A 26012-nucleotide genomic window follows, 5' to 3' on the forward strand; every position below is an offset into this window, starting at 1 on the left:
TCAGTCCTGGGGGCCTTTGGGGACCTTCACCACGAGCTGCATGGGGTCTTGGGCCTTGTTGCTGAACGCTCTCCGGATGGTGTCCACTGCGTGCTGGTGAGAGACGCCTTGAAGGGACTCCCTGTCCACTGACACCAGCTCATAACCAGCCTGTGGAGTGTGGACACACATACACACACACACATGCGGACGCACACACACACACACACACACACACACACACACACACACACACACACACACACACACACACACACACACACACACACACACACACACACGCACACACGCACACACACACACACAAACACACACCTGTGTAAATTACTGTAGACCCAAAGTAGAAATACATGCAGAAACCTTCTGTTCCTGACATCATAGTCCTCACACAGGGTCTTTTCTTCAGTGTCAGTGAAATGGAAAGAAATGTAAGAATGCCCCCTTCATCCAAAGGATTAACAGGGACCATTAAAACAACCCTGGAAGCAATGTGTGTGTGTGTGTGTGGGTGTGCGTGTGTGTGTATGCTTAACAAACTATGTGTACTTTTTGCACAGTCGAAGTCGAAGATAATTTCCTCTTTCTCAGCAAATGTGTGTGTGCACGTGCGTGCGCACGCGCATGTGTGTGAATTTGAATGTTGATACTGATTTCATCAATAGAAGCAGGAAGCTGTGTAAACATAGAGGATTCTGGGTGATGTAACAGTGTATATTGGAGCCATCTTTGGAATTCAACACTGTTGGTTTCCTCAGTGATTTTGCTTCCAGATAAATTGCTCTATTTGTTCCTTCTGTATTGACCTGCAGATTGATGAATGCAGATTACTCTCTCTCTCTCTCTCACACACACATGCACGCATGCACGCGCGCGCACACACACACACACACACACACACACACACACACACAGAGGACTGTGCACCCTATCCTCTCCCCCTCTTATCTGTGTATTCATCACAGCTGATTAATTGCTCTCTTTTCTCTCGCATAGAAATTCATCAGCCCATCCTTTTCTCCCCTGCACTCTTTCATCAGCCATCCCTTTCTTTTTCCTCCTCTCTCGGTGTGCCTCCCCTGGCTGTGATGTAGAGCATCAGGCCGAGGGCATAAATCTGCCAGGGCCTGTGGCAGACCTACTGAGAGGCCCCCAGGCAAAAAATTATTTATGCTGGACCAATGGAGGACACGCTCACCCCACACACTCAAGGTCGGGGAAGCACACACACCTCAACACTCACACACAAATGTATATACTGTAGACACATACAATAATACACATGCACACACGCACACGTGCGCACGCATGCACACACACTTATTTGGGTTGGCAGTACACAAGAGCAACACATAACAGAATAAACAACACATAACAGAATAAACATACACCCACAAACGTTCACAAATGTCTAGCCATGTGCATTTCAGAAGCACATGAGGATATAACGAGATTTAATCAAAGCATTGCACAAGACAACACACACACACACACACACAGTCTCTGAGGAAACACCTGTTGCAGAGCCTGTATCGTACACCCTTCCTCTACATGCACCACACACACACACACACACACACACATAAACACACACGCACAAAGTGACCCTGTTCACATGTGTGCCCTTCACAGCTACTATCCTACGCACTCGAAATGACACACACACACACACACACACACACACACACACACACACACACACACACACACACACACACTTCTTCCTACAGACCCTGAACTCTGCATGCCGACTCCGCAGTCCAGCTCTGCTGTGGAACTCTGGGAACCACAACCGGCCGTCCATTTGGGCAGACAGTGGAGACAGGCGAATGAGTCATAGTTTCTGTGAGAAACTTAGAGGTGCAGTACTGATAAATTAATGTATAGTTATCCTAATTTATTAGTTATGCTCTCAATTCAACATTCTTTGTCATTTTCAAGACGACTTGATGACATTTTACATAATACATTGAGTGCAAAGTACACACAAGCCAACTAGTCCCAGTATTCCATAAAATATAATTTTAGCAATTTAAATGTTTTAAGACTTTGTGCTCCTCTCTTCTATTGGTGAGCGTGTCTGTATGCGTGCATATTTGTGTGTGTGTACTTTCCGGTATCAATGCCATACTAGAGAGATGGCTACCTACCGCGTGCCAAACCATTTTTCTGGCTCACCACAATGCGGCTATCCAAATCCATTTAACTGGAGAACAGATTAGTCAGTGTGTTCATAGCATTATGAGTCATTTTGAAAAGGAACGTTTAATCTTCCAAAGATATCATGATCTAGTCTCAGGTTGCTTTCAAATGCATCATGATATGTCTTACACGGACAGGATTACTACAAACAATCCCTGGCAGAACTGTTATTTGAAATAAATAATATATGACTGGATTATACTTGAGTGAGTAAATAAGTAAACATTTTTGCTATTTATCTGAGAGTGTGATCTGCACACTGATTTGTGGATGAGATGAACAGGAAGGAGTACACAGTGTCGTCGCACAAGTTGATAACATATATCACTTAATCAACTGTCAACTTTTGATAGATACTAGCCATGGTTATGATCCACACATACACTCGCGTGTACACACACATACACAGATACACTCACACTCACACACTCACACACACACAAACAGACACACATGCACAAACACACACACAGACACACACACACACACACACACACACACACACACACACACACACACACACACACTGCTAAAACACATAGTGATGAGATCACAGAGAGTATGATTATACATGTGATTGTGCTGAAACCCATCTCCTGCCATCCATTATCCAAGATAAACTTCCACAGTGTCGTCGCACAAGTTGATATATCACTTAATCAACTGTCAACTTTGATAGATACTAGCCATGGTTATGATCCACACATACACTTGCGTGTGTGTGTGTGTGTGTGTTTATATGTACATAAATACACACACAGCTTTCTTATCCAGGCACTCAATATGTGTAATTAAAGCTAGACTATCTAATTACTGTAAAGCCCAGTGAGGGACTTCTCCTCTGGAGCGTGGGGGTTCAGCAGAGGGAGGGGAGGAGGAAGCAAGGAGGAGGAGGAGGAGGAGGAGGGAGAGGAGGAGGAGGATGTGGAGGAGGTGGAGGAGGAGGAGGAGGAAAAGGAGGAGGAGGGAGAGGAGGAGGAGGAGGGAGAGGAGGAGGAGGAGGAGGAGGGAAGCGCAGGAGGGAGAGGAGAGGAGAGGGATGATGAGGTGTCTGCGGAAAGAAGATTAATGGATCTGTGGTTGCATCCTTAACGAGATCTAGCAGAGGGACGTGGCAGAGGCTTACAGATACTGTTCTCAGGGGGCTGAGCAGGGAGAGGTGAAGCTGACTGACAGACAGACAGACAGACAGAGGTCTCAACAGCTCGCTTGCTCACTTGCTCTCTGTCTCTCATGGTAGAGGTTCCTGGGGTGAATGCCATGCCCAAACAAGACACGTGGGTCTGTGTTCTGTCTCTTACACACAAGCCACATAGAGATACATATTCATACATGGACACACACATATACAGTCCACATGCATACACACAATGTGTACACCATCATGACTTGACCTTTGAGCGGAAAGTGTATATGCACTTTTAAGATCCTAATAATCCGTAGCTATTGGTATCTACTTTTTAAAATCATGTCAGTTCATTGTCCAAAACCAAAATAACTACTTGCATGTTATGGATACGTCTCACATAGTAGGCCACACCTATTGGTTGGCATACACTGACACTGAACTCAGTGTTCCGAGTGGGTTCTGACATTTTGGTAAAGGCACGTGGCTGACAGAAGCATCGATGCCTGTGGGTTTTGGCTGTGTCTGCCTGTGGTGTGGTGCGGAGTTAAGGGAGTACTTATTTGAGCGCAGCCACTGAGGAATGTTTGCTGACCTAAGAAACATGGCTGCTTGATCCAGACACACCTCTCCCTCTCTCTAAGGACACCGTGATAAGGAGCTTAGCACGGTGGGACCATACCGGATGGACACACACACACGCACACACACACACACGCACACGCGCGCACACACACACACACACACATACACGCACACACGCACACACATACACACACACACACACCCACACACACACACACACACACACACACACACACTCACAGACACACACACAGAGTGGGCTGCTGTATGGATATGCTGCTATCAGTGAGAGCAGGGGTACAGGAAGTTTGTTAACATCCCATGCTGATAGCGTCCACGCGCTCGTCCCATCAACACTTCCCCAGTCACACACAAACTCTGTCCATCTCTGGATATCCTTCCCAAACACATTCTGTATCTCTGACACACACACACACACACACACACACACACACACACACACACACATACACACACACCTACACCTACTCAAAGAGAGCTAGATATAACAACAACAAGACAGATAAAGTACAAGCTTGAGAATGCGTGTTGCTCAGCCAGGCCTTAGAGGTGTGAGGGTGACTTTTCAAACACAAGTAGAAAGTCAGAAGGCCTGTGTGGAGTAACAGGGTGCATGATGACATCACACACACACACACACACACACTCACACACACACACACACACACACACACACACACACACAGAGTCACACACACACAGCTGATCAGACACCATACCTGATCTCTCAAGCGTGTGTGTGGGAGGGAGTGTGAGTGTGTGTAACTCGAGCTGATCCGAGCATAGAAAGGAAAGTCCGTCACCTGATACAGTAGGTGGTAGTTGATGCACAAGCAAGCCTGGGACATCACACATACACACACACACACACACACACACACACACACACACACACACACACACACACACACACATACACACACAGAGTCACACATAGAAACACATGGATCCTGAGACGTTGACCCTGTACTACAGGTCAGATCTTGGGAGCTACGTGTAGCAGGTGACTTCCATTGTTATCTATGAGAGAGGGCCTTACATCCAACCACACACACACACACTCACACACACACACAAACAGACACACATGCACACACAAACACACACACACACTGCTAAAACACATACTGTAGTGATGATATCACAGAGAGTATGATTATACGTCTGATTGTGCTGAAACCCATCTCCTGCCATGCATTATTCAAAGAGCTGCCATTAATATAAGATAAACTTACTGCTGAAAAACTGAGGTGGATAGAAGTGTGTGTGTGTGTGTTGATGTATGTATGTGTGTATGTGTGTGTGTGTGTGTGTGTGTGTGTGTGTGTGTGTGTGTGTGTGTGTGTGTGTGTGTGTGTGTGTGTGTGTGTTCATATGTGTGTACAACACAACTGTGTGCATGTGATGGTGTAGCAAGAAATGACCTAAAAGCATGGGCACACACTCTTACAAATATTCTGTAAAACCACATATTCCAGGTGTCTTTCTTGCCAAAGAACAGCGCCCAGTTCACTACACCTGCACTTCTGTGGTAAGACTAGATGTCCGAGTCTGTGTCTTCTTAATAGGGAAAGCTTGGACACAAAGTAGCACCTGATTGTTCAGAGCCGTTGACAAAAGCAATACATTTGTTGCCCCGGGTCAGCAAACGGCCCATCAATCATGCATGGCCTCGAGCTACTCAATCCCACAGCCGGCCTCCTGTCTGGACTCAGCGAGATGGTCATTGAGCAGCAGTCATAACCCAGGCAACAGAGGGCTGGAGCCTGAACTGGTCCTATCCCAGTATCGTATAGCCTGAGCTACTGTACTAGCAATGAAGTATAGTGGAAGGGAGGCTGTTCAACATTAGTACCAGGTAGGCACACAGTCCAATATGGGTGGGGGAGCATTTTGTGAAAACAGCAAAACTCATAACATATCTACTCATATCTACACACCATCAAAAGGCCATGCAACACCAAACTGGAAGCAGGTTCAAACACAGACCAAGCTTGCTTCAAACTGAGAAATCACGCATCCACAATACAATGGCACAGACCATATAAAAGCATAAAGCAGAGCGCCACCAAGGGTAAACGCCAAAAGTGGCATTCTTGATGGATGCAACTGCTTCAGAGTGAAGCACATGGTACTGTAGTGTGTACAGGCAAACACACAGTAAACAACAGCATAACAAAAGCTCAGCGTCCGAATTAAACAACCATCAAAAACAGTCACTGGTGCAAATATAGAAATTGCAGCTGCATACACACAAACACACACAAACACACACAGATACACACCGTGCCCTCCATGTGGGGGATTTCCTTGGTCGTTAAATGTAGAAAGTGATCTTAATTCCTGAACAGAGTAAAAATGTTTATTTAATGAAGCAGGCCCTTTGTGTGGCTCAGGAGGAGCACCTGTGGGTATCACCTGCTGAGGAAACCCAGAGGTCAGAGGTCACTAACACAGAGAGCCGTTGTCCTCGGAGACCGAAGGGGACCCCCGAGAAACAGGAAACAGAAATTAGTGGGAAGAATAGACGGAAGTGTGGGGAGGGAAGAAAAGTTCCATCCAATCACTTACACTTTGCGAGAGCAGGACAAAGAGGTGAGATGCTGTGGCACACTATTTTAAGGTCACCTCAAATGAGAGTGGTGTGTGCGTGTGTGTGTGTGTGTGTGTGTCCTGTTGACACTTTTTTAATGCAAACCTGCTCTTCTCTTCAAGGCGAGTAAAAACAACAGCTTTTTTAACCTCACCTTAACCTCTTGGAAGTGGAACTTTTCATATCCGTAAAAAGGTTCCATGAAGAACTTTCATACCCCGTAAAAATAATTTTCAGTTTCATTTGTACGTGTGAACTTCATTTCTGTGGGAAAGTGTAAGGTGTAAGGGGTAGTTGCTCTGTGGTACCTTCAGCACTGGACTGCCTGAGGCAGCTCCGCCGGGAAAGATCTTCTCAATCTTCACCATGGGCTGCACTCGAGACTCCATCCCACCAGAGATGCTGATGCCTGGGGACCATGAAGGGCGGGAGGGGGGTGGGGCAGAGAGGGAGACAGAGTAACACACGCAGGACAGGAGAGAACGGGGGAGGAGGAGATATGAAAACAGGAGAGGAGGAGAAGGAGTGGAACAAGACCAGGACAAGGTAGAATCAGTTATTTGGGCCTTCAAAAAGAGAAGACATAGATATGTATACTGCTACAACTCAAAATGGAGAGCAAACTCCTTCTTGCCTAAACTTGCCTAAAGCACTGAAAAGTAAATCACAGGTGTTACTGTGATACATGTCCCTCAGATGACCCAAAGATTCACATTACCCTCCACATATAACATTTCTGTAGTGTAACAAAAGGCTGTTTCATGTTAAAGGAACACGCCACCCAATGTCAGTAGTAATATATGTTCTTACCTTAACTTTCACTAGTTGAGTCATACCTCTCCCGTGTCGGTACGTGCACTCAAACGCTCTGGTGCGCGGCGTGAATGTGTTAGCATGTTGCTATGCTAGCGGGCTCAGATGTAGCCATAGAGGGAGGAAGATAGCAGTAATCAAAAACATCCACGTTTTCCCTACTTAAATACAGTTGCACGAGTAGTTGATAAAAATGTGTAAGGTCACACAACATGAAACGTGGAGATTTTCCAAGCGAATAAACAATGCGTGGCGCAATAGCACTATGGCGCTTGCATAGTTTTCGACCGTATGTCTACGTGCGCACCTGGCCAGGCTACTCAGCTACTACAGAAAGAATTTCACCTGTTTGTATGTTCACTCCAAGTTGGCCTACCATAACTTACCAACTCTGCACTATAGACCATAAACTGGCTATTTATATTTTTCTGTGAAATAATCAAATTTGTTCAACTTTATGAAGCAGAATTACGCACTAGGCTACTTGGAACGTAACACATTTTTGTTTGCACAGGAGAGAATGACAGCGATTAACAAATTGCACTTGTTGCTGGTTACCAATAAATACTATATATTTTTGCAAGTAACAAAAACAGAAAGGATGGAGACAGCAAAGCTAGAGATTGGGCAGGAACAAGGTCAATTGGTAGATATGCTTGTCAAAACATTAGGAGCTGGATGTGGATGAATGAAGCACAAGTATGCTTTACTAATGTTAAGCATGCACGCTGTTTAATGTTACACGGTATACTAAAAGTAAACCAAAGGTAAATGTAGCCTTTTTAGGGCTGTGTAAAGTTGACCAAATTACTGTAATATAGGCTGTTAGGCGTGAATAAAGTAGGCTACTTTGTTGCTACAACTGCAACCCTTCCGACGTTAATGGGGACGAATGTTGACATTTTCCCGTATTTTGGGTGAGAAACCTGTGGCATCTCCCTTATTTTCAATGTTCAATGTTAACAGCTATGGAACGAAAGAGAACGTAATATGGCGCCAGAAATCACATTCCCTCTAGAACCTTTGCTAGTGCCTAGATGTCCCTCAGTCTCCATTGAGTCTCTACGAAAGCCGCAGCGCGAGGCTTTTATCTTGCTACTCTTCAAGAAAGAAAGAAATGAGGGGTAAACGTGGTGTGCAGAGAGGGGTGCCCGAAGTGTGAAGACAGACTGAGCTACATGGAAAAATATGCACCAAACAGGCCACTTTGAAATGTTGCTGTTTTCATGAATACAAAAGTTGGGTGACCCCCCCTCCTAGACTAAAAAAAGTTGGGTGACCCTCCCCTCAACAAAGAATAAAAAGACATGACCCTCCCCTATTTTCCTCCAGTGGTCCATTCCATAAATACCGAACGGTCCCTAAGAACATACTGTATATTACTACTGACATTGGGTGGCGTGTTCCTTTAAAGTGGAGTAGGCCAGGATGGAGGATTCTCTAGCGTGGTTTGTGGGTCATGTACTGTAGCTTTAGAGGAAACTCTGCATGCAGCCCTAATTTCAGGTAAGTGGGCGAAAAGCCCAGTGATTACCACTGTACCAGTGAGATCCTCTCTCAGCCAGAGGTAGTGGACTGCGCCAGGAACTTATTTTCCCATGAAAAAGCACACTACTCTGTGTGTGTGTGTGTGTGTGTGTGTGAGTATGTGTATGTGTGTGTGCATATGTAAGTGTATGTGTGTGTATGTATGTGTGTGTGTGTGTGTGTGTGTGTTCGTGTGTGTTTAAAAAAAGCATGCCAGACTGTACTTCAGCATTTTATCAGAGGGGATTATGTTTCATACGAAGCCTCTCTCCCTTAATTACACCCATCTCTCCTCTCCACCAATTACTATTAAGAGCTAACCCACATCTCTCCCACATCTCTCTCTCTCTCTCTGTCTCTCTCCCTCTCTCTCTCTTTCTTTCTCTCTCTCTCACACACTCTACATGCTTTCATCAGCTCTTCTCTGCTGCTCTGCGTGTCAGACATATACCCTAGTCTGCTTCAGTGATTCTTTTGTTCACTGACCTCTACTGGTCAGACCCCAGTACGGCCATTACAATTACAGAGAGCTTTTAAAAGTCTACAACATTGACTGCAGCGCCCGTACCATATACGGGTCTGAGTGCCCATGGGGACCCAGGTTCGAATCGGACCTGCGGTCATTTCCAGACTCCCACCCCATCTCTCTCTCCCACTTACTTCCTGTCACTCTTCAATGTCCTGTCTAAATAAAGACAAAAACCCCCCCAAAAAATATACTTAAAAAAAAAAAGTCTACAACATCAGGACCAGCTTGACTAAATAGCCATCTCCACTAATGGAGAGTACTGTCTAAGGCATCACAGTGAATTGAGGTGTCTTGGGGGTCGTCTGCCCACTACATTATGTGACTTTGAATGGTGAAAGCATTCATGAACGTAATGAGTGTGATGTTTTGAACGTGGTGTTTTAAACCTGGTTGTTGTGTCCTAGCTATCTGCGGCTACACTCACCCAGAGATTGTTTGGTCTTGGATATGGAGACAGTGGTGAGCTCATACTCCTGCACCCGGGGGCTGCTGTCGTGGTGTCCATTCTGTACGGAGCGAGCGTGACCGTTCACGTGCGCGCCGCCGAGTCTACCTGTGGACGGGTAGCGATCGGAGGGCCGCAGACCCTCCTGGGGGGCAAACACCTGTGCCAGGGGGGGTCTGCTGTGACGCGGGGCGCTCACGTGCCTCGTGTCCTCCGTCCCGTTACCGCTCATCGCCTCCTCCCTGTCCATCCTGCCGTTGCCGTTCCGGTAGGGCGACCTCCCCCGCTCACGGGAAGTGGCCTCTCCCCTGTCGCTGGGCTCTCGGGAGCGGGGCGAACCATTGTCTCTTCTCTGGGAGGAGCGGCTGCGTCGGGCAGTGGTGCTGTGGGGCGACTCGGCGAGCAGCCAGTTGGGGGGAGCGGGACTGGGCGAACGTGTGCGGAGGACAGAGGTGGGCGTGGTGTAGGCGTCCACGGGGACGTCCAACAGCGGGGTGAAGGGGCGCGACGGGGGCAGCCGGCCCATCTGGAGGCTGGACACACGCAGACGCTCCAGCTCGTCCAACAGGTGGCGCTCTCGCTCGGCGTCCTGGGTCGGCTGCAGCTGGAAACCACCCCGGTAGTCTGTACACAGACACACACACACACACACACACACACACACACACACACACACACACACACACGCACACACACATGCCCAAAAATACACACAAAATACACACAAAAATCAGGTGATAGGTCTAGAAAGAACATGTTCTAATGTAGCCAGTCACAGACTACACACAAATGTCAACACTGGAAACAACCCGACGGTGGGGAGTTGGGCAGATTACACTGGTTATGATTGGGTTATTGGGTTATTCTTATAGTAGATATGCAACTACACAGATTTACTCTTGAGCATATAACAACCTCTCACATGAGTCCCAACTACACAATACACAAACATTCACTACTGTCGCCTCCCGTCGGTCAAAGGTCAAAGGTCAGCAATAAAAGGAAGGCTGCGTTGTGTGGTCTTTCATCACCAGGGCGCCCTGGCCTTTAGGAGGCTATTTAGCGATGCGGTTCTACTGAGACCTCCCATAAATGACCTTGGTCATCATCCCTCATCCCTGACCTGTGGAGACCGCCCCAATGAACGCGCTCATTATGGGATGACTGTGCTGCTGCCCCAACAGACACAGAGGCTCAGAGAGGGATTACCGTGGAAACGGGCATGTGCATGGGAGCACAGGGACAGATTAAATGTCAGCAACAGGATATTTGCAGTGTTAAGTATGCAGCTCTAGCAGTCATGCACTCAGTTTTTGGGTCATGAAACACCAGGAGGAGGGTATTTGTGTGTGTGTGTGTGTGTGTGTGTGTGTGTGTGTGTGTGTGTGTGTAGGAGGGAGTGTGTGTGTGTGTGTGTGTGTGGGTGTGTGTATGTGTGTGTGTGTGTGTGTGTAGGAGGGAGTGTGTGTGTGTGTGTGTGTGTGTGTGTGTGTGTGTGTTTGATGGAAAGAGTGGGAGGCTACATTTTCTGGTTATTCAGTATCACTCTCAGGGGGGCCCAAAAGGGAGAGATAAAAATGAATCATAGACAAAGCAATAAGTATTTGTCACAAATGTTTTTGTTATAAGATACTTATACATGTTTTGTTAAAAGACACACACACACGTACACACACACACACACACACACACACACACACACACACACACACTTACCTGGTATGGGAGTTATGAGGTGGCGTCGTGGAGTCCCTCCAGGCCGAGGGGATCTCAGAGCTGGTGATCTCACTGAAGGAGCAATATCAACATTCATTATTCATTATGACATCATACACACACACACACACACACACACACACACACACACACACACACACACAGACACACCCACCACCCACGTTCATCATTCAGACATACACTCCCGCTATGTGAGCTCACTTTTACTTTTCTGACCTCTAACCTATGTGTGTGTTCTTGAATGTGTGTGTGTGTGTGTGTGTGTGTGTGTGTGTGTGTGTTTGCTTTGTATTTGTCAATGTATGTGTGAGTGGCAATGACTTCTAGAAGGAGTTCCCTTCTCACCAGAGCGACTCTTGAGGATCTCATAGGCCTCCAGTTCAAATGGCACTACCATGCTGTCAAACTGAGCAGCATCAGAAGGAGTAAGAAGCGCTCTAAATGGGGAGAGAAAAAAAGTCACATTTGTGCGTATACTCACATTTACATTTCCGCACCTGGTTCACAAAACATCTTTGCTTCATGAGCAAATGTGTATGTATATTCTTTAAGGGAAGTGTAGAGTATGTACAGTATGTGCCGTAATTTCATTCGCGGCTTATACTGTACATTGATTTTGTAAAATTTCTTCAGCTATGAGCTTAATACACGGGGGCAGTTAATATGGTATTAAAATGGTTTTGTATGTATGTGCATATATTTTATGTATGGCAGGGAGGCAGTCTTTCACTGCCCATCCTTCAACCCTCCTCTTCCTGCTCAGCTCACCTGATCTCCCGGAGCAACAGCAACTTCTCTGGCCTATCCAGAATGGCCAGGAGGGGGCGCACCAAGTCCTCCACGACTCTCTCCGAGACATACTAACATACACACACACACACACACACACACACACACACACACACACACATACTTAGCAACACCATGTATATACCATGTATTTATGGATGTTCGCCCGTTTTCCACAATTTCAAATAGTTTCTTGAGGTCTTTATAAAACATCATTGTCATACAGTGCTTTGGTCAAAATACCAAAAGGAAGAAGGACCACACTGTTTGTCTTCCACTCAGAGCACCCTGTTTGTCTTCCTGTTTCTCTACAAACACAAACATATTGCACGATGGCTTCGTTTCGACATTTTGTTAACAGGTCCTGAGCTTGCGCGATAAAAGCTTACTGTTGCAGTTTTGTTCTTCAGTCGTGAGCAGAGACTTTGTCCAGATAGGTCAAATTGAGGTGGTTTTATTCATTTGATTTGAATTGGATTGGATTTATTGAATAAAAGTTGATAGATAAACTGCCTCATCCTCTTCTCACTGAATCACATGATCCCACACCTAACTCCCAGACCATAAACAAACGAATGGGTTTTGTTATTTCAGTATTGAAATAGTATTCACTGCACATGCATAAAAGCGATGAAAAATATAATATGTGACCTTTAAACACACACACACACACACACACACACACACACACACACACACACGCACACACACACACCCACACACACACACACACACACATAAACAGACAGACAGTGTTAACCTGCTGCCCTCACAGGACCTCTCATCATATCCTTATCGCGTGATAATGAGCCTGTCCATTGATCCGGCCCCTGTGGATGAGTGGTGTTTTACACTGCTTAATAGGAGTGCCGCTATTCTTCAGGGCTCCTAAGTGGCTGCATGGCAGCTTGGCCTGGTTATTGTTCTCTCCGTGAGAATGACTCCTAATATTTTATGAGACTCTTGGGCCGGCCCACTGTGCGAACCGATCTCTCTCCATCCGGCCAAGCGGAGTGTGTGTGTGTGTGTGTGTGTGTGTGTGTGTCTCTCTCTCTCTCTCTCTCTCTCTCTCTCTCTCTCTCTCTCTCTCTCTCTCTCTCTCTCTCTCTCTCTCTCTCTCTCTCTCTCTCTCTCTTTGTGTGTGTGTGTGTGTGTGTCTGTATTTGTTTGTGTTTGTGTGTGTCTGTGAGTGTGTGTGTGATCTGCAGGGAGACAGGGGAGGGATCAAATGATCCGGAACATTTGATCCTAATCATAAATGGCAGCGCAAAGCCGCCTTTTGTGAGTGAAGCCAGCAGACACGTTGATCACTCAATCAGCCACACACACACACACACACACACACACACACACACACACACACACACACACACACACACACACACACACACACACACACTTTGGGGGCCAGACAGTGCAAGTGTTCTTCTCTGGACACGCACACACACCCTCTTCACCTCATGTTCTACTCCAGCCTCTCTCCACACACATGCAGACTGACTCTTTGTCCTATTGTACAGGGCTGGATTGAATGACCTCAGCTCTTGAGATCGGCCACTTGATAGAGATTAGAGAATGATCTTTGGTACTGCTGCTATTGATGTGGAGGGAATTACACTTGTGAGCAAATTAACCGGCTTTATAAGTTGTTGTTGTTGTTGTTGTTGTTGTTGTTATGGCAAACCTTACAGCAGAATGAAATGTTTAGCTGCTTGCAGTCTTTGCCATTTCTAGTTTTTTTTTTCCCTTTTATTGGTCAGTGCTCAAGGTGTTGCACATGAGTCAAGTCAATTTTGAGTAAGGAAACAAACGATTTTGAGTTGAATGAATTGGTGCTACCTCCTCAGCTCCTTCAGGCAGCTACCCTCCACATTCCAAGTGAATCATCTACAGTCTCTCACGACTGACTCCGAAAAATAATTGATAATTCCTTTTAAATGATTCTTTAACCAATCACTGTTGAGTGCCTCCAAAATAATTGATGATTCATTTTAAATGATTCTTTAACCAATCACTGTTGAGTGCCACCAAAGAGTGCAGCTTGGTTCCCTCACGTGCGAGTCCTGTCCAGACTCTCTCTCGACTCACCCGTCGGCAGTGCCTCATGATGGCGGCCGCTTCGTCCTCGCTCAGCAGCCGGTGGGCCATGCCCTCCACCATGGCCAGTGTCTCGGGGCCCGGCAGTGGGCAGTGCCCCTTCACCCCTGCGCGAGACTCCTTAGGGGAGGTCAGCAAGCTTAGACGATTACGCTCCTTACCTACACGCATAGGAAAAAATAAAAAAACATGGACATCAACATCTACAGTAGTTACATTGCAGTTATGTTAAATCCAATTCAAATGTGTTTTTCATCATTTAACATCATTCAAAGTAGCACATCATACAAGTCAGCACACAGTGTGCTATTGTCCTATTGCATGGTTAAATATGAATCCAAACGTATGTGCTGTATTATAATGAAGTTGTGGATACATTTCTTTCTTTCCGTCGTGTCATAAAATACGTTCTAAAAGATAAACCATGACAGCTGATATCTTTTTAATGGGCTGTAAACATGTAAACAAAGAAGCTCTAATGGATGTCATGCATATTCAAGTTGCCCAATTAGTTGTTGTTTCCAGCCACAGACACCTTTTTCATGATGAACCTCTTCTGGAGGATGAGTGTCGCCGTAGAGATATCTGAGACTTAACAAGCTTGCAGAACCCGGCTTCGCACTGCTGTTACTTTAACAGTATAAACAACATAATGTATTCTGGGTACAATGGGCCATGCAGGTCAATACCTGAGTGGCCCCAAGCTTCCATATGTGGCCTCTGACTGAAGGGTGATTTGCCAACATTAATGGCCCCTGTACAGTTTAAAGAGTTTACTGTCAGGATTACAGATGTTTTCTTCTCTTCTCTGATCTCGACATCTAGCCCTTACAAAATCAATATGCCTAGTGCAGATTGATTATGCTGTTATGTAATGCAGTAAAGGGATTACTCGCACAGGACTCAGGACTGATCGCAGCAGGCCGTCACTCTGAAAAAAATCATTATTTCTTTTTTAAACTAAATTAATCTGCCTGACGAGAGATGCACAAGCTCAGGAGGAGACAAACAGGAAGTCCAAACACGGGTGAAGGCACATAAAAACTGACTAAGCATAAAGTGAAGGCACATAAAAACTGACTAAGCAGAAAGTGAAGGGAGCACAAGACTTGAGACTAATCTCACGGGGGTCTGTAACCCAATTGGATTAAGGACCATAAGGGTTTCTGATCAGATGTATACAGTGCTGACAAATTAAAAAAAAACATTAACACAGCAGTCATGTCCACTTAGTGGGCAGAGAGGACAAAGCACTTATGCAGCACTGCGGCTTGGGACGCTGGATGAGCCAATCATTAGAGCTAACTATAATATTGACACCTCAGTCTCTTCAAGGCACAATTATTTGGGCTCTGATCAGCCATCCAACACACACACACACACTCTCTCTGTCTCTCTCTCTCTCTCTCTCTCTCTCTCTCTCGCTCTCTCTCTCTGATTTATAGCACATGCACTGTTAGCAGTGCCCTTGTCTCTGTGCCAAAACTGGCTTGAGTCCACAAAGACAAAATTCAGAGGTAGGCCATCATTAGCATCAGTCCTTTGATAAATAGCTGAGCTTTTAAGTGGCCTGTGTGTGTGTGTGTGTGTGTGTGTGTGCGTGTGTGCGTGTGTGTGTGTGTGTGTGTGTGTGTGTGTGTGTGTGTATGTGTGTGTGTGTGTGTGTGCGTGTGCATGTGTGTGCATGTATATACAGTATATGTATATATGTATGAATATGTGTCATTAAGAGGACATACAGTAGCATGGCGTCATTACCCTCTCCAGAGGCTCAGGGGGCTGGTTGAACTGAAGGCCCCTCCACCAGAGGCAGTGCATAATTACCCAGCAGAGACAGAGGAGTCAGAGACAGAGGAGTCAGAGACAGAGGAGTCAGAGGAGGCAGAGACAGAGGAGTCAGAGGAGGCAGAGACAGAGGAGTCAGAGGAGGCAGAGACAGATGAGGCAGAGGAGTTAGAGACAGAGGAGTCAGAGACAGAGGAGTTAGAGACAGAGGAGTTAGAGACAGAGGAGTCAGAGGAGTTAGAGACAGAGGAGTTAGAGACAGAGGAGGCAGAGACAGAGGAGTCAGAGGAGTTAGAGACAGAGGAGTTAGAGACAGATGAGGCAGAGGAGTTAGAGACAGAGGAGTTAGAGACAGAGGAGTTAGAGACAGAGGAGTCAGAGGCAGAGGCAGAGGCAGCTCTGTGAGGGTGAGCCTCTCTAAAGCCTGATTATGCAGGGTGATTATGCAGGCTTTTCATGTGCAAATACACTGCCATCCCACATTCTCGCCTTCCACTGGGGACTGGTGTTCTCTTACACAACCAGCACCAGTGCGCCGGTGTGTGTGTGTGTGTGAGTGTGTCAGTGTGGAGTAGCGTGGCCTAGCATGTTGTCACTCTGTGTGTGTGTGTGTGTGTGTGTGTGTGTGTGTGTGTGTGTGTGTTTGTGTTGAAGTGACATACATCGTGTCAAAGTAAATATACGTTTCTCAAACTGTAAGTGACAGTAAGTTTCATGACTTCAAGTCTACCTATGTGTATGTGTGTTCGTCCTATGATGATGATGATGATGATGATGTGTGTTTGTATGTCATTCCTCTTACCCCTCTCCAGCTCCGAGCGTGCGGGAGATTTGGACCTCCCCCTGCGTCTCTCCGCCCCCCCTCCATCCCTCCTCTCCTTGGAGGCCTCCCTCTCTCGCTCCTTCTCCCTGCGGCGTCCGCTCTTGAAGAGCTGGCTGACAAACGTCTTGGAGCGCTGCAGGGTGCTGCCGCCCTCCCCCGGGGTCTTCTCCTTCTGCTGCCTCTTCTTCTTCTTCCCTTCCTCTGGAGAAGAACACACAGACACACAGGATGTGATGTCACTGACCACTCAGGTTGTGTGTGACTGCCTTAAGTTTATATAGAAACTATCAAACATCTACACATGATTCACATGATTCAGTGTTAGAAAAAAACGTATTAGATATGAAAAGGCCCTGTCAGGGGATGATAAAATGCATGGGGAACCTGGATGATTGTTAAGGGCATGTCCTTTTTGTAGAGTGCACCAACAAACAATGGACACATTGACAAAACAATGTGTTGTACACGTGCTTTGGTAAATCTTTATGAGAAAGTGAATTGAGCGTGAACACATTGATTAAGAAGTGCTGCTGCTGTGCTGTGGTGGTGCCTGGAAAACATAAGCCGTTCATCTCTCCCCCCACCCTGCCAGGGTGGGGGGTGGAGGTGTGGGGGGCTTAGTACAATAGGATGATGCAGAGGCCTGTGGATGAATATTGAAAGGGCATTTCTCACACGGACAGATGCGTCCTTACTCCAGTAAATTCTGTTCGGAGGGCAACGGTACAGCATAATCCTGCTCTGAGAGAGAGAGAGAGAGAGAGAGAGAGAGAGAGACAGCGAGAAAGAGAGAAAGTGAAAGAGAGAGAGAAAGAGAGAGAGGCCAGGCCCGTGGGAGAGAGCAAAGTGGTCAGGGGCATGACGGATAGGGGGATAGAGCACAGGAAACGAAGGGCTATAAGTGTTTTATTCTGGAGGAGGTAGGGAAGGCTGCTGGGGAGGTGGGGAGAGGGCAACAGGGGGCAGTGGCCCCGCTCTTCTCCGTCCTCCCTCATGGACGTCTAAGAGAATAACCTCGGACTGCAGGCTGGAGTAGACCAACAGTGCCATTCATTATGAGATAAACAATGTTAATATAAGATTATAGCATCAGGCAAGTCAGGCAAGAACTGTGACTAGGACATAATCCCATAAGCCAATTAATGAAGTTGATGGCATACAGATGCATGTTCTCCTCAATTTAATTTTGTTGTAGATCCCCTAAACTGCTCAAATTGCTTTACTTTTTCTTTCTTTATTTTATTTATACATGCCCCTCCAGACATACTTCATGACTTGGTGAAATGGTCACAGTACATGCACCTACAGTAATGCTACATAAAAGAGGTGCAGAACTTTCTAGAAGAATGGATCTAGCCTTTTATGTTAAATGTTAAATCTTTTAGCTCTGAATGCCTCATATTTACTACACTGACAAATGAAACTACTAAATCTACTACTTTTTCAGTCTTCTGTTATGCTCTCCAGGTCAAGGTCATGGATAGGTTTAGGCTGTGGGACAGTGACCACAGGACTGACCTGACACAGTGATATGGCTCTGGGAGCGGCGTAGTGGTCTGCGTGGCTTGCTCAGGGCCACCAGCACGGCCGTCTTGGCCGAGTCCAGCGTCTCTTTCTCCCCCGCCGAGTACGTCCGACTGCGCTCCGCCGGCCGCCCGAAGCTCCCGCTGCGGATCACCGTGTCCTTCAGCAGCACCGTCTCCCCGAGCGTCCGGCTGGTCTCCACGGCGACCACCCTGTCTGCTGCCGCCAGCGGGTCCGTCTGGATGGCCATTTCGGTGCGGTCAGAGCTGGGCCGTCGGGAGCGGTCCTCGGTGGAGATGCACACGTCCACCATCTCGGACATCAGCGGCGGGAACATGACCTGGGAGAGGCCACTCAGGGAGGAGAGTGGCGTGCCAGAGGACAGGGAGGAGCCAGAGGAGAACGAGTCCGAACCTTGAGAGGACGGAGCCAGACCATTGGCCACTGGAAGGACGCAGGAGAGTGGCATGGATGAGTATTCTAAATGGCCACATATCAATGATTCAGTTCAACTTGTTTAAAATGTACACACACACAGCATAAGATTGACCATTCTATCCCTCTGCATTTCCCTTCTTATGCACTTACTTACAATACATGGCTGTTCACCCTGTCTCACCTTTTGGACTCAGCGAAGTTTTGTGGCTTGTATACCAATGTCAGAAGTTTATTATCGTGGGAAAATAAATGACCTTATCTTGTTTGTTTACCCTATCTCTCAAAGTTATTGTTTTATCCATTGCATGCAGGCAAGCGCAGGCAATATAATGGGAAATGACATGCCCTTTACATAGACATCTATACAGACTGACATCTGTGTGAACTTCTCTCAGTCTGGCTGACCTATGGCACACAGACCAATTATGTTAAGCATAAATACATGAGAAAAAGAAACACAGCTCCCGTGACTGGCTCTTCATCTAGAGGGTGATATGGCCTGGATATACAGTACTGTAAGCCCTGACCCTGTGGAGAGTACACACACAATCCCAGACCTCTTATCTGAATTTGGCCAGAATGCCATAATCCCTGGCTTTTTTCAGACTCCATCATATTAAAGAAAAGCAGAGACTTCCAAAAAAAGGAGAGGGATTGACATGTGGTTCCCACTCTGCTTTAAAGCTTAGTGTAGAATCCAGTTGGATATATATTTTTAGTTGACCCCTAAAATAATAGACATTGTTTTTTTTTGTGTGTCATTTCTTTTGGAATGCATCCAAGAACTGTGTGTCCAGACAAAAATACTTAACTCTGGGTGTGATCCACTTTTGTAAATGTGGACAGTACATGGTGACACGTGTGTCAATCGGAGAGAACAGTCATGCCACCCAGCCTCAAACTCAACCCCTCCATCACAGCACGTTGTTAAAGGTTGTATCAGCGATTTCAGGCCCAAAAAAGGCCCAAACATAAATGATCACATTCATCTAATATTTCCTAACGATCCGCTAGCTGCCTGCCCCATAAGTAGGCCGTCAAAAAACGTGTCTCTGTAGGCAGCCTAGGCTCCGAGATCTGTACACAAAAACAATTGCTACAAGGGTTGGCAACCACTCAAAGGCAAACTAAAGTGTTTCCACCAATAACCGACGAGATGCGCATTTAGGCGAGTTTTAATTGCATGGGAGGGAGGGGGAGGGAGAAGCGAGCTAGCTCTCTGTTTTGTTTGAACATCAACAGAAGTGACGTATCCCCGCTGTTGCTAATACAACCTTTAAGATTTAAATACATCATCACTTTCAAGAAACAATCATGATATGTAGATATGTAGACAAACAAATCTAAAAAATAAATATAAAATATAAAAAATACTGTACATTTATTAAGCCAGCTGTACTCTGCCACCATCTCTTTGTAGGCCGGGTATCTTCCCGCCTCCTGTCAAAAAGAAAGGAAATACATGTGGTTAAAACTCATTCATCATAGCATCACATTAGAGGCATGCCAACTGTCCATCAAGACTGTAATCTAGACAAGTAACTCCAGACAGTCATTTCAAGTGCCAAAGAATATTAGTTTTTAAAAATATGTATTTTAATACCTAAATAGCAAGCTTCATAGCTACTCTGCCTGCTAAAACTGATCATTGCTACAACAAGTTTTACAGGCATGTGCGCAATGTAGTTTTCCATGCACAGTAAAGGATTGTGGGATTGTTGGATTCCTCCCGAGAGCTGAGGTTCTGAAGCCAGGCCAGGGCACCGTCAGCCTCTCTGGTTTCCTCTGGCCGGGAAAGAGAAAGGGAGAGAGTGAAGAGAGAGACGGATTGAGAGAGAGTGAGGGAGTGAGAGAACTGCTTCTGTCATTCATCCCCTGGGGCCCTCTGGGGCTTGGCTGCCTTCGCGGCCCTCTGAACCCCTCTGAGCACAAGGGGCCCACGGCGAAGCCTGGAGCTTCATCACTGCTGTCTGACGGCATGCAGCGGAACTCAGAGAAACACAACAGCTCTTACGTAAGCACAGGGGAGAGGGCACGCCACCCATCCCCCCCCCCCCCCGGGATCCCAACTCAGAAGATTTGGGTCCAATCTTCCTTGCCAATGTCCTTTTTTATGGATGGAGGAGTGACGTTTACCTCTGCATAGCTCATTCTGACATGTGGGATGGGTGTAGACAACACCGGGGGAAAGATTTCCTAGGCAACCTCTGTGACCTCTGACCCCTCTAGCTGAGCCTCCATGCACACCGATAGGAGGAGATGGCAGAGACCTCGGCGGCCAGGTCAGGAGAGAGTCACTGGCTGCCACCTCCTTCGCTGTGCCAACAAAGAGGGCGCTGACAGAAGGGTGCTCAAGCTGTTTAGCCGAAAACACACACCTCAACACCCGGGCACTTTCAGCCGGACCGTACTGACCGCATGATGTTAACGCCCGGCGTCCATGTGGCGGTGGGGACACAGCTGTGTGTGTGTGTGTGTGTGTGGGGGGGGGGGGGGTTGGCATTTGTAAGGGGCAGTGGGTCTTAAGGAAGGACACCCAGTAAGACGAGGCTTTCGGGCTGATTATAACCCGATCCTCACCTGCCTTGTGAATAATGCACAGCCTCGAGCTGTTTCTCACAGGGGAAACCCGAGCCACGGAGGGCGAAGCGAACGAGTGAGCGGGTCAGCCAGCGAGTGGGAATGGGACGGCTGGATGCCAGCTGCCTGTCCTCTGCTCCCGCCACCGTCTTCCAGCCCTCTGCACGAGGAGAGGAGACCGACCCAACCGCCTTGGGTAACATGCTCCAACGGCTATTATTAACGCAACCATGGCCTTGGCCTGAGCACTTCTAATTACATACGCAACCATGGAGTTATTTTTTCTCTTTTTTTCTCTCTATCTGTTATCATTAGAGTTGTACCAATGCACAGAGTTTAAAAGTTACCAAAGCATTAGAATGCACTGGAGCGTTAAATGTGCCAAGAGTTCTACAGTTCAGGAACAGTTTTCCAACAGCCAGAGCTTGCAACCTGTTTGAGCCACACTGTTCTAAATAATTAACAAAAAAATGACCAAAAACCAAAAGTCAAAGGGTTCTAAAACTCTATCAATTCTCTATCATATTCTGTGCAGAAAAATATGTAAATCCTGCATATAAATTGGTTATGATGATACTGATTTTTGCAGTGAAGCATCACGTCTGTGTATGTTTGTGTGTGTGTGTGTGTGTGTGTGTGTGTGTGTGTGTGTGTGTGTGTGTGTGCAGAGGCCAGAGGCCAGACTCACTTTGATGGTGAGCATGATGTGAGTGTGGCTCTTCAGCACCTCCACTGCATTGCTGTGGGTGATGTCCTCGAAGCTCACGCCGTTGGCTGCCAAAATCTGATCACCCATTTTGATGCCATGCTGCTCCGCCAACCCTCCTGGGTCCAACCTGGTGTAAAGTGAATGCAGGTGAAACAACAGTACACCTGTGAAAATAATAACTTACATTGGCACACAAAAGTGTATTTGTTGAGAGGAAATCTGACCTGAAATGTATAGCTCAACATATTATATTATTGTGAGGATGTTAGTATTCTCCAAGGCATTTTAGAAAAACAAAATTCTTGTTCCTCTTTTGAAGGCATTCACTTACATTAAGCTGTTGACCAAACAAAAGCTTCACAAATACAAACATAAAGTCTTAAATCGGCATGGGAGAGTTCCTCTTTGAGTTTAGCAACAACAAGAATGGTTTTCTCTGTTGAGCCGCCTGTACGTGTGATTAGTGCACAAAGAAGAGATTACTGGGGAGTGATCAGAGGCAAATCTCTCTGCAGGTGAGACCTACTTAGACACGTAAATGCCCAGGCCAAACTCCTTCCCTCCGCGGATGTTGAAGCCCAAGCAGTAGTCGTCGGAGGTGGTGTAGAGGTGGACGATCCGACGCAGGGCGCTGTCTGAGCTGGCCTCCGAGGGAGTCCGCCCACTCTCCTCGACCACCATCCGCCGGTGGATCAGGTCAACCCTAAATACATGCAACCACGCACGGCACACACACACACACACACACACACACACACACACACACACACACACACACACACACACACACACACACACACACACACACACACACACACACACACACACACGTATGACGCATGAAGCCCAGCCTTTAACATCCATACATGTAGGTACACAACCACATATCAGTAAACACTCACGCCTGACATCTTACTAAGGTGCACTCAGAATTGGAACTGGGGGATGGACATGCTGACATGAATGCTTCTAATAAATTACCCACTAATAGTCTCCTGAATGTAACATGGTAGTGAAAATTTAGTGTTGTGAATCATCTAGACGGACGTTTTACCAATAAACAAATACATAACACAGTATTTGATCACTGAACCTGTGTAATAAAATCCTCACCATGTGGTCTTCTCCTTGGAATAGCGAATGCCTGGGACCTTCCCCACCCGTCGCACCACCATGCGCAGCCGGTTGTTGCCAGTGAGGACCTTCACGGCACTGCTCATGGTGATGCTCTCCAGGCTGATGCCGTTCACCTCCACCAGCTTGTCCCCCACACACAGGCCCGACTCCTCTGATGGACAGGACACAGAGGGTAGGGGGAGGGGGGCACATGTAAGAACACAAACATCCATACACATACAGTACACACACAGCATGAACACACAAACACACACACACACACACACACACACACACACTCTCTCTCACACACACACACTCACACACACACACACTCTCTCTCTCTCTCTCACACACACACACACACACACACAAACACACACACACACACACACACACACACACACACACACACACACACAGCACAACTCCTGGAGGACTTAATCTTATTGTTGATGGAGAAAGACTCATTTCAGCCATAACAACCTCACTGTCTCCTCACTGTATGGTGATTTATTACAAGAATACTGTACGTGGTCAGAACATATTATTTTGTTTGGCGGTTGATTTTGCTTTCATGAAAGACCATATGGTTGCCAGCCACCCCTCGTCCTCTCCTCCTCCTCCTCCTCCTCTCAGCCCTGGGTACCTGCAGAGCTGTCGTCTTCCACTTTACTGACGAAGATCCCGAGGCCATGCTCAGAGCCTCCTCGCACACTAAAGCCCAGCCGGCCATCCTCGCTCTTATCTACTGTGATGGTGTGGATGTCTTCACAGTCATCCCCACCTGCATGTGGAGGAGAAGCACACACAAACCAAGAATCACATGCTGTAAAAACATAAATACACACAAACAGAAAACACACATTTGGAAACATGCAAGTGATGGGAAAAAATGCATAATGTTTGTTCAATTAAAACTTCTGTAAACCAAAAATAAAAATGTGTTCTGAGTTGGTCACACCACAAAAGGAAAAAGTGTGATTAATCACCAAGACAAAAAGATAATCAAATTAGGTTTCAAAATCATGAAAACATTGGCAGTATACTCCGGTCTCAAATACTGTTGGTTTACAGAGACTCACATTTTGTTTACCTACATACATGCACCGAACGTAAACATAAAATTGAGTGCGCACACACAGACACACAGACACACACACACACACACAAACAAACAAAAAACATGATGTAGCAATGCAAGGCAAACACACACACACACACACACACACACACTCACACACACACACATACACACACACACACACACACACACACACACAGAACAGCACCCTGCTGTAGGTCAGCTAAAACTGTGTTAGCTTGTAAAAAACATTTACATCTGCACATATTACTGTCACTGTCACTTTTACTCACTGTGACCTAGATGACACATAAATCTAGCATACTCTACATTCAGCATGAGTAATGCCCTCAATACAGAAGCCTCTGCCCTGCAGACACAGCAATATGTGGACATGAATTATAATGTATATCACTATTCAATTCAGAAACTGTAATTTTCAAGTCTTAAGAGCCCTCATCCAGTACACATAACTTAGTTGTCATAGCTTTCACCCTGTCTGTCCAAACATATCTCAGATTCTGATTACTAACCGATGAATTATGAAATCATACACAAAGTAGGCTAACCTGACATATTATAATTGGAATTCCTAACTCTAAATCAGCCCAACACTGGCACTGGCCCGGGCTCACCGTCGACTGGCGAGTTGATGAGGATGACTCTGCCCATGGGGGAGGCCGATCTCATCCTCCGACGCTGCTGCTTTTTGAGCAGGTAGCGCGTGGCGGTGTTGGAGCCCCCAGCCTGGCCGCTGGAGTGGGCCCCGTTGGTCATCTCTCGGCGCCCAGAGTCCGTGGAATGAGCCATGGCAGGATGACCCCCCTTTTGTGAACCCTCATCCAGGGGTCTTCTGCAGGGACTGGAGGGGTTGAAGGGTGCGATGCAGGAGGGGTGTGGAGGGCTTGCAAGAGTTGTTGGACAGTCAAGGTGTTTGGAGAACACACTTCCTATGAAAGTGATTATTTGATGATAGTAGAGGGTGCACCATTGATGTAATTCCAGGATTGCATTAGTTCACAAAGCATATCTGACAAATTCATTGTAATGGCACTGCTTTTGGGGCAGCCGTGGCCTTCTGGTTAGCACTTCGCACTGGTTAGCGGTTCGAACCCCGACCAGTAGGCACGGCTGAAGTGCCCTTGAGCAAGGCACCTAACCCCTCACTGCTCCCCGAGCGCCACTGTTGTTGCAGGCAGCTCACTGCGCCGGGATTAGTGTGTGCTTCACCTCACTGTGTGTGTGCTGAGTGTGTTTCACTAATTCACAGATTGGGATAAATGCAGAGACCAAATTTCCCTCACGGGATCAAAAGAGTATATATACTTTTACTGCTATTTTGTAGAGAGGCCTAAAATCCACTTGTTTCCAGATGAATACAAACATTGACCAATAAATTAACTATTATAATCCAAAACAGAAGGAAGATCTGATAGGCCTATTTGTATTTATCCTTATATATCGCACGTTACTCAGAGTGGAGGAAGACCAC

At 46.6% G+C, this 26012-nt stretch overlaps 1 protein-coding gene across 1 annotated transcript; it reads right to left on the reverse strand.

Moving 5' to 3' along the window:
- pdzd7a (PDZ domain containing 7a) lies at window positions 1-25330 on the reverse strand. Its single transcript, XM_076286473.1, has 15 exons — window positions 25156-25330; window positions 24086-24223; window positions 23434-23608; window positions 22847-23023; window positions 22300-22447; window positions 20411-20471; window positions 18588-19037; window positions 17049-17270; window positions 14453-14622; window positions 12344-12435; window positions 11921-12012; window positions 11555-11626; window positions 9818-10462; window positions 6833-6933; window positions 1-150 (listed from the first exon to the last, which is right to left on the reverse strand). Exons 1-15 carry the CDS (start codon window positions 25328-25330, stop codon window positions 1-3), a joined length of 2868 nt encoding a protein of 955 aa, XP_076142588.1.
- Window positions 25331-26012: the final 682 nt, after the last annotated feature.

This window comes from Alosa pseudoharengus, unplaced genomic scaffold (genome assembly GCF_046254945.1).
Source record: "Alosa pseudoharengus isolate Yale_2024_CS ecotype anadromous, Long Island Sound unplaced genomic scaffold, YU_APseudo_1.1 YU_APseudo_1.1_scf_15, whole genome shotgun sequence".
Taxonomy (NCBI): Eukaryota; Metazoa; Chordata; class Actinopteri; order Clupeiformes; family Clupeidae; genus Alosa; species Alosa pseudoharengus.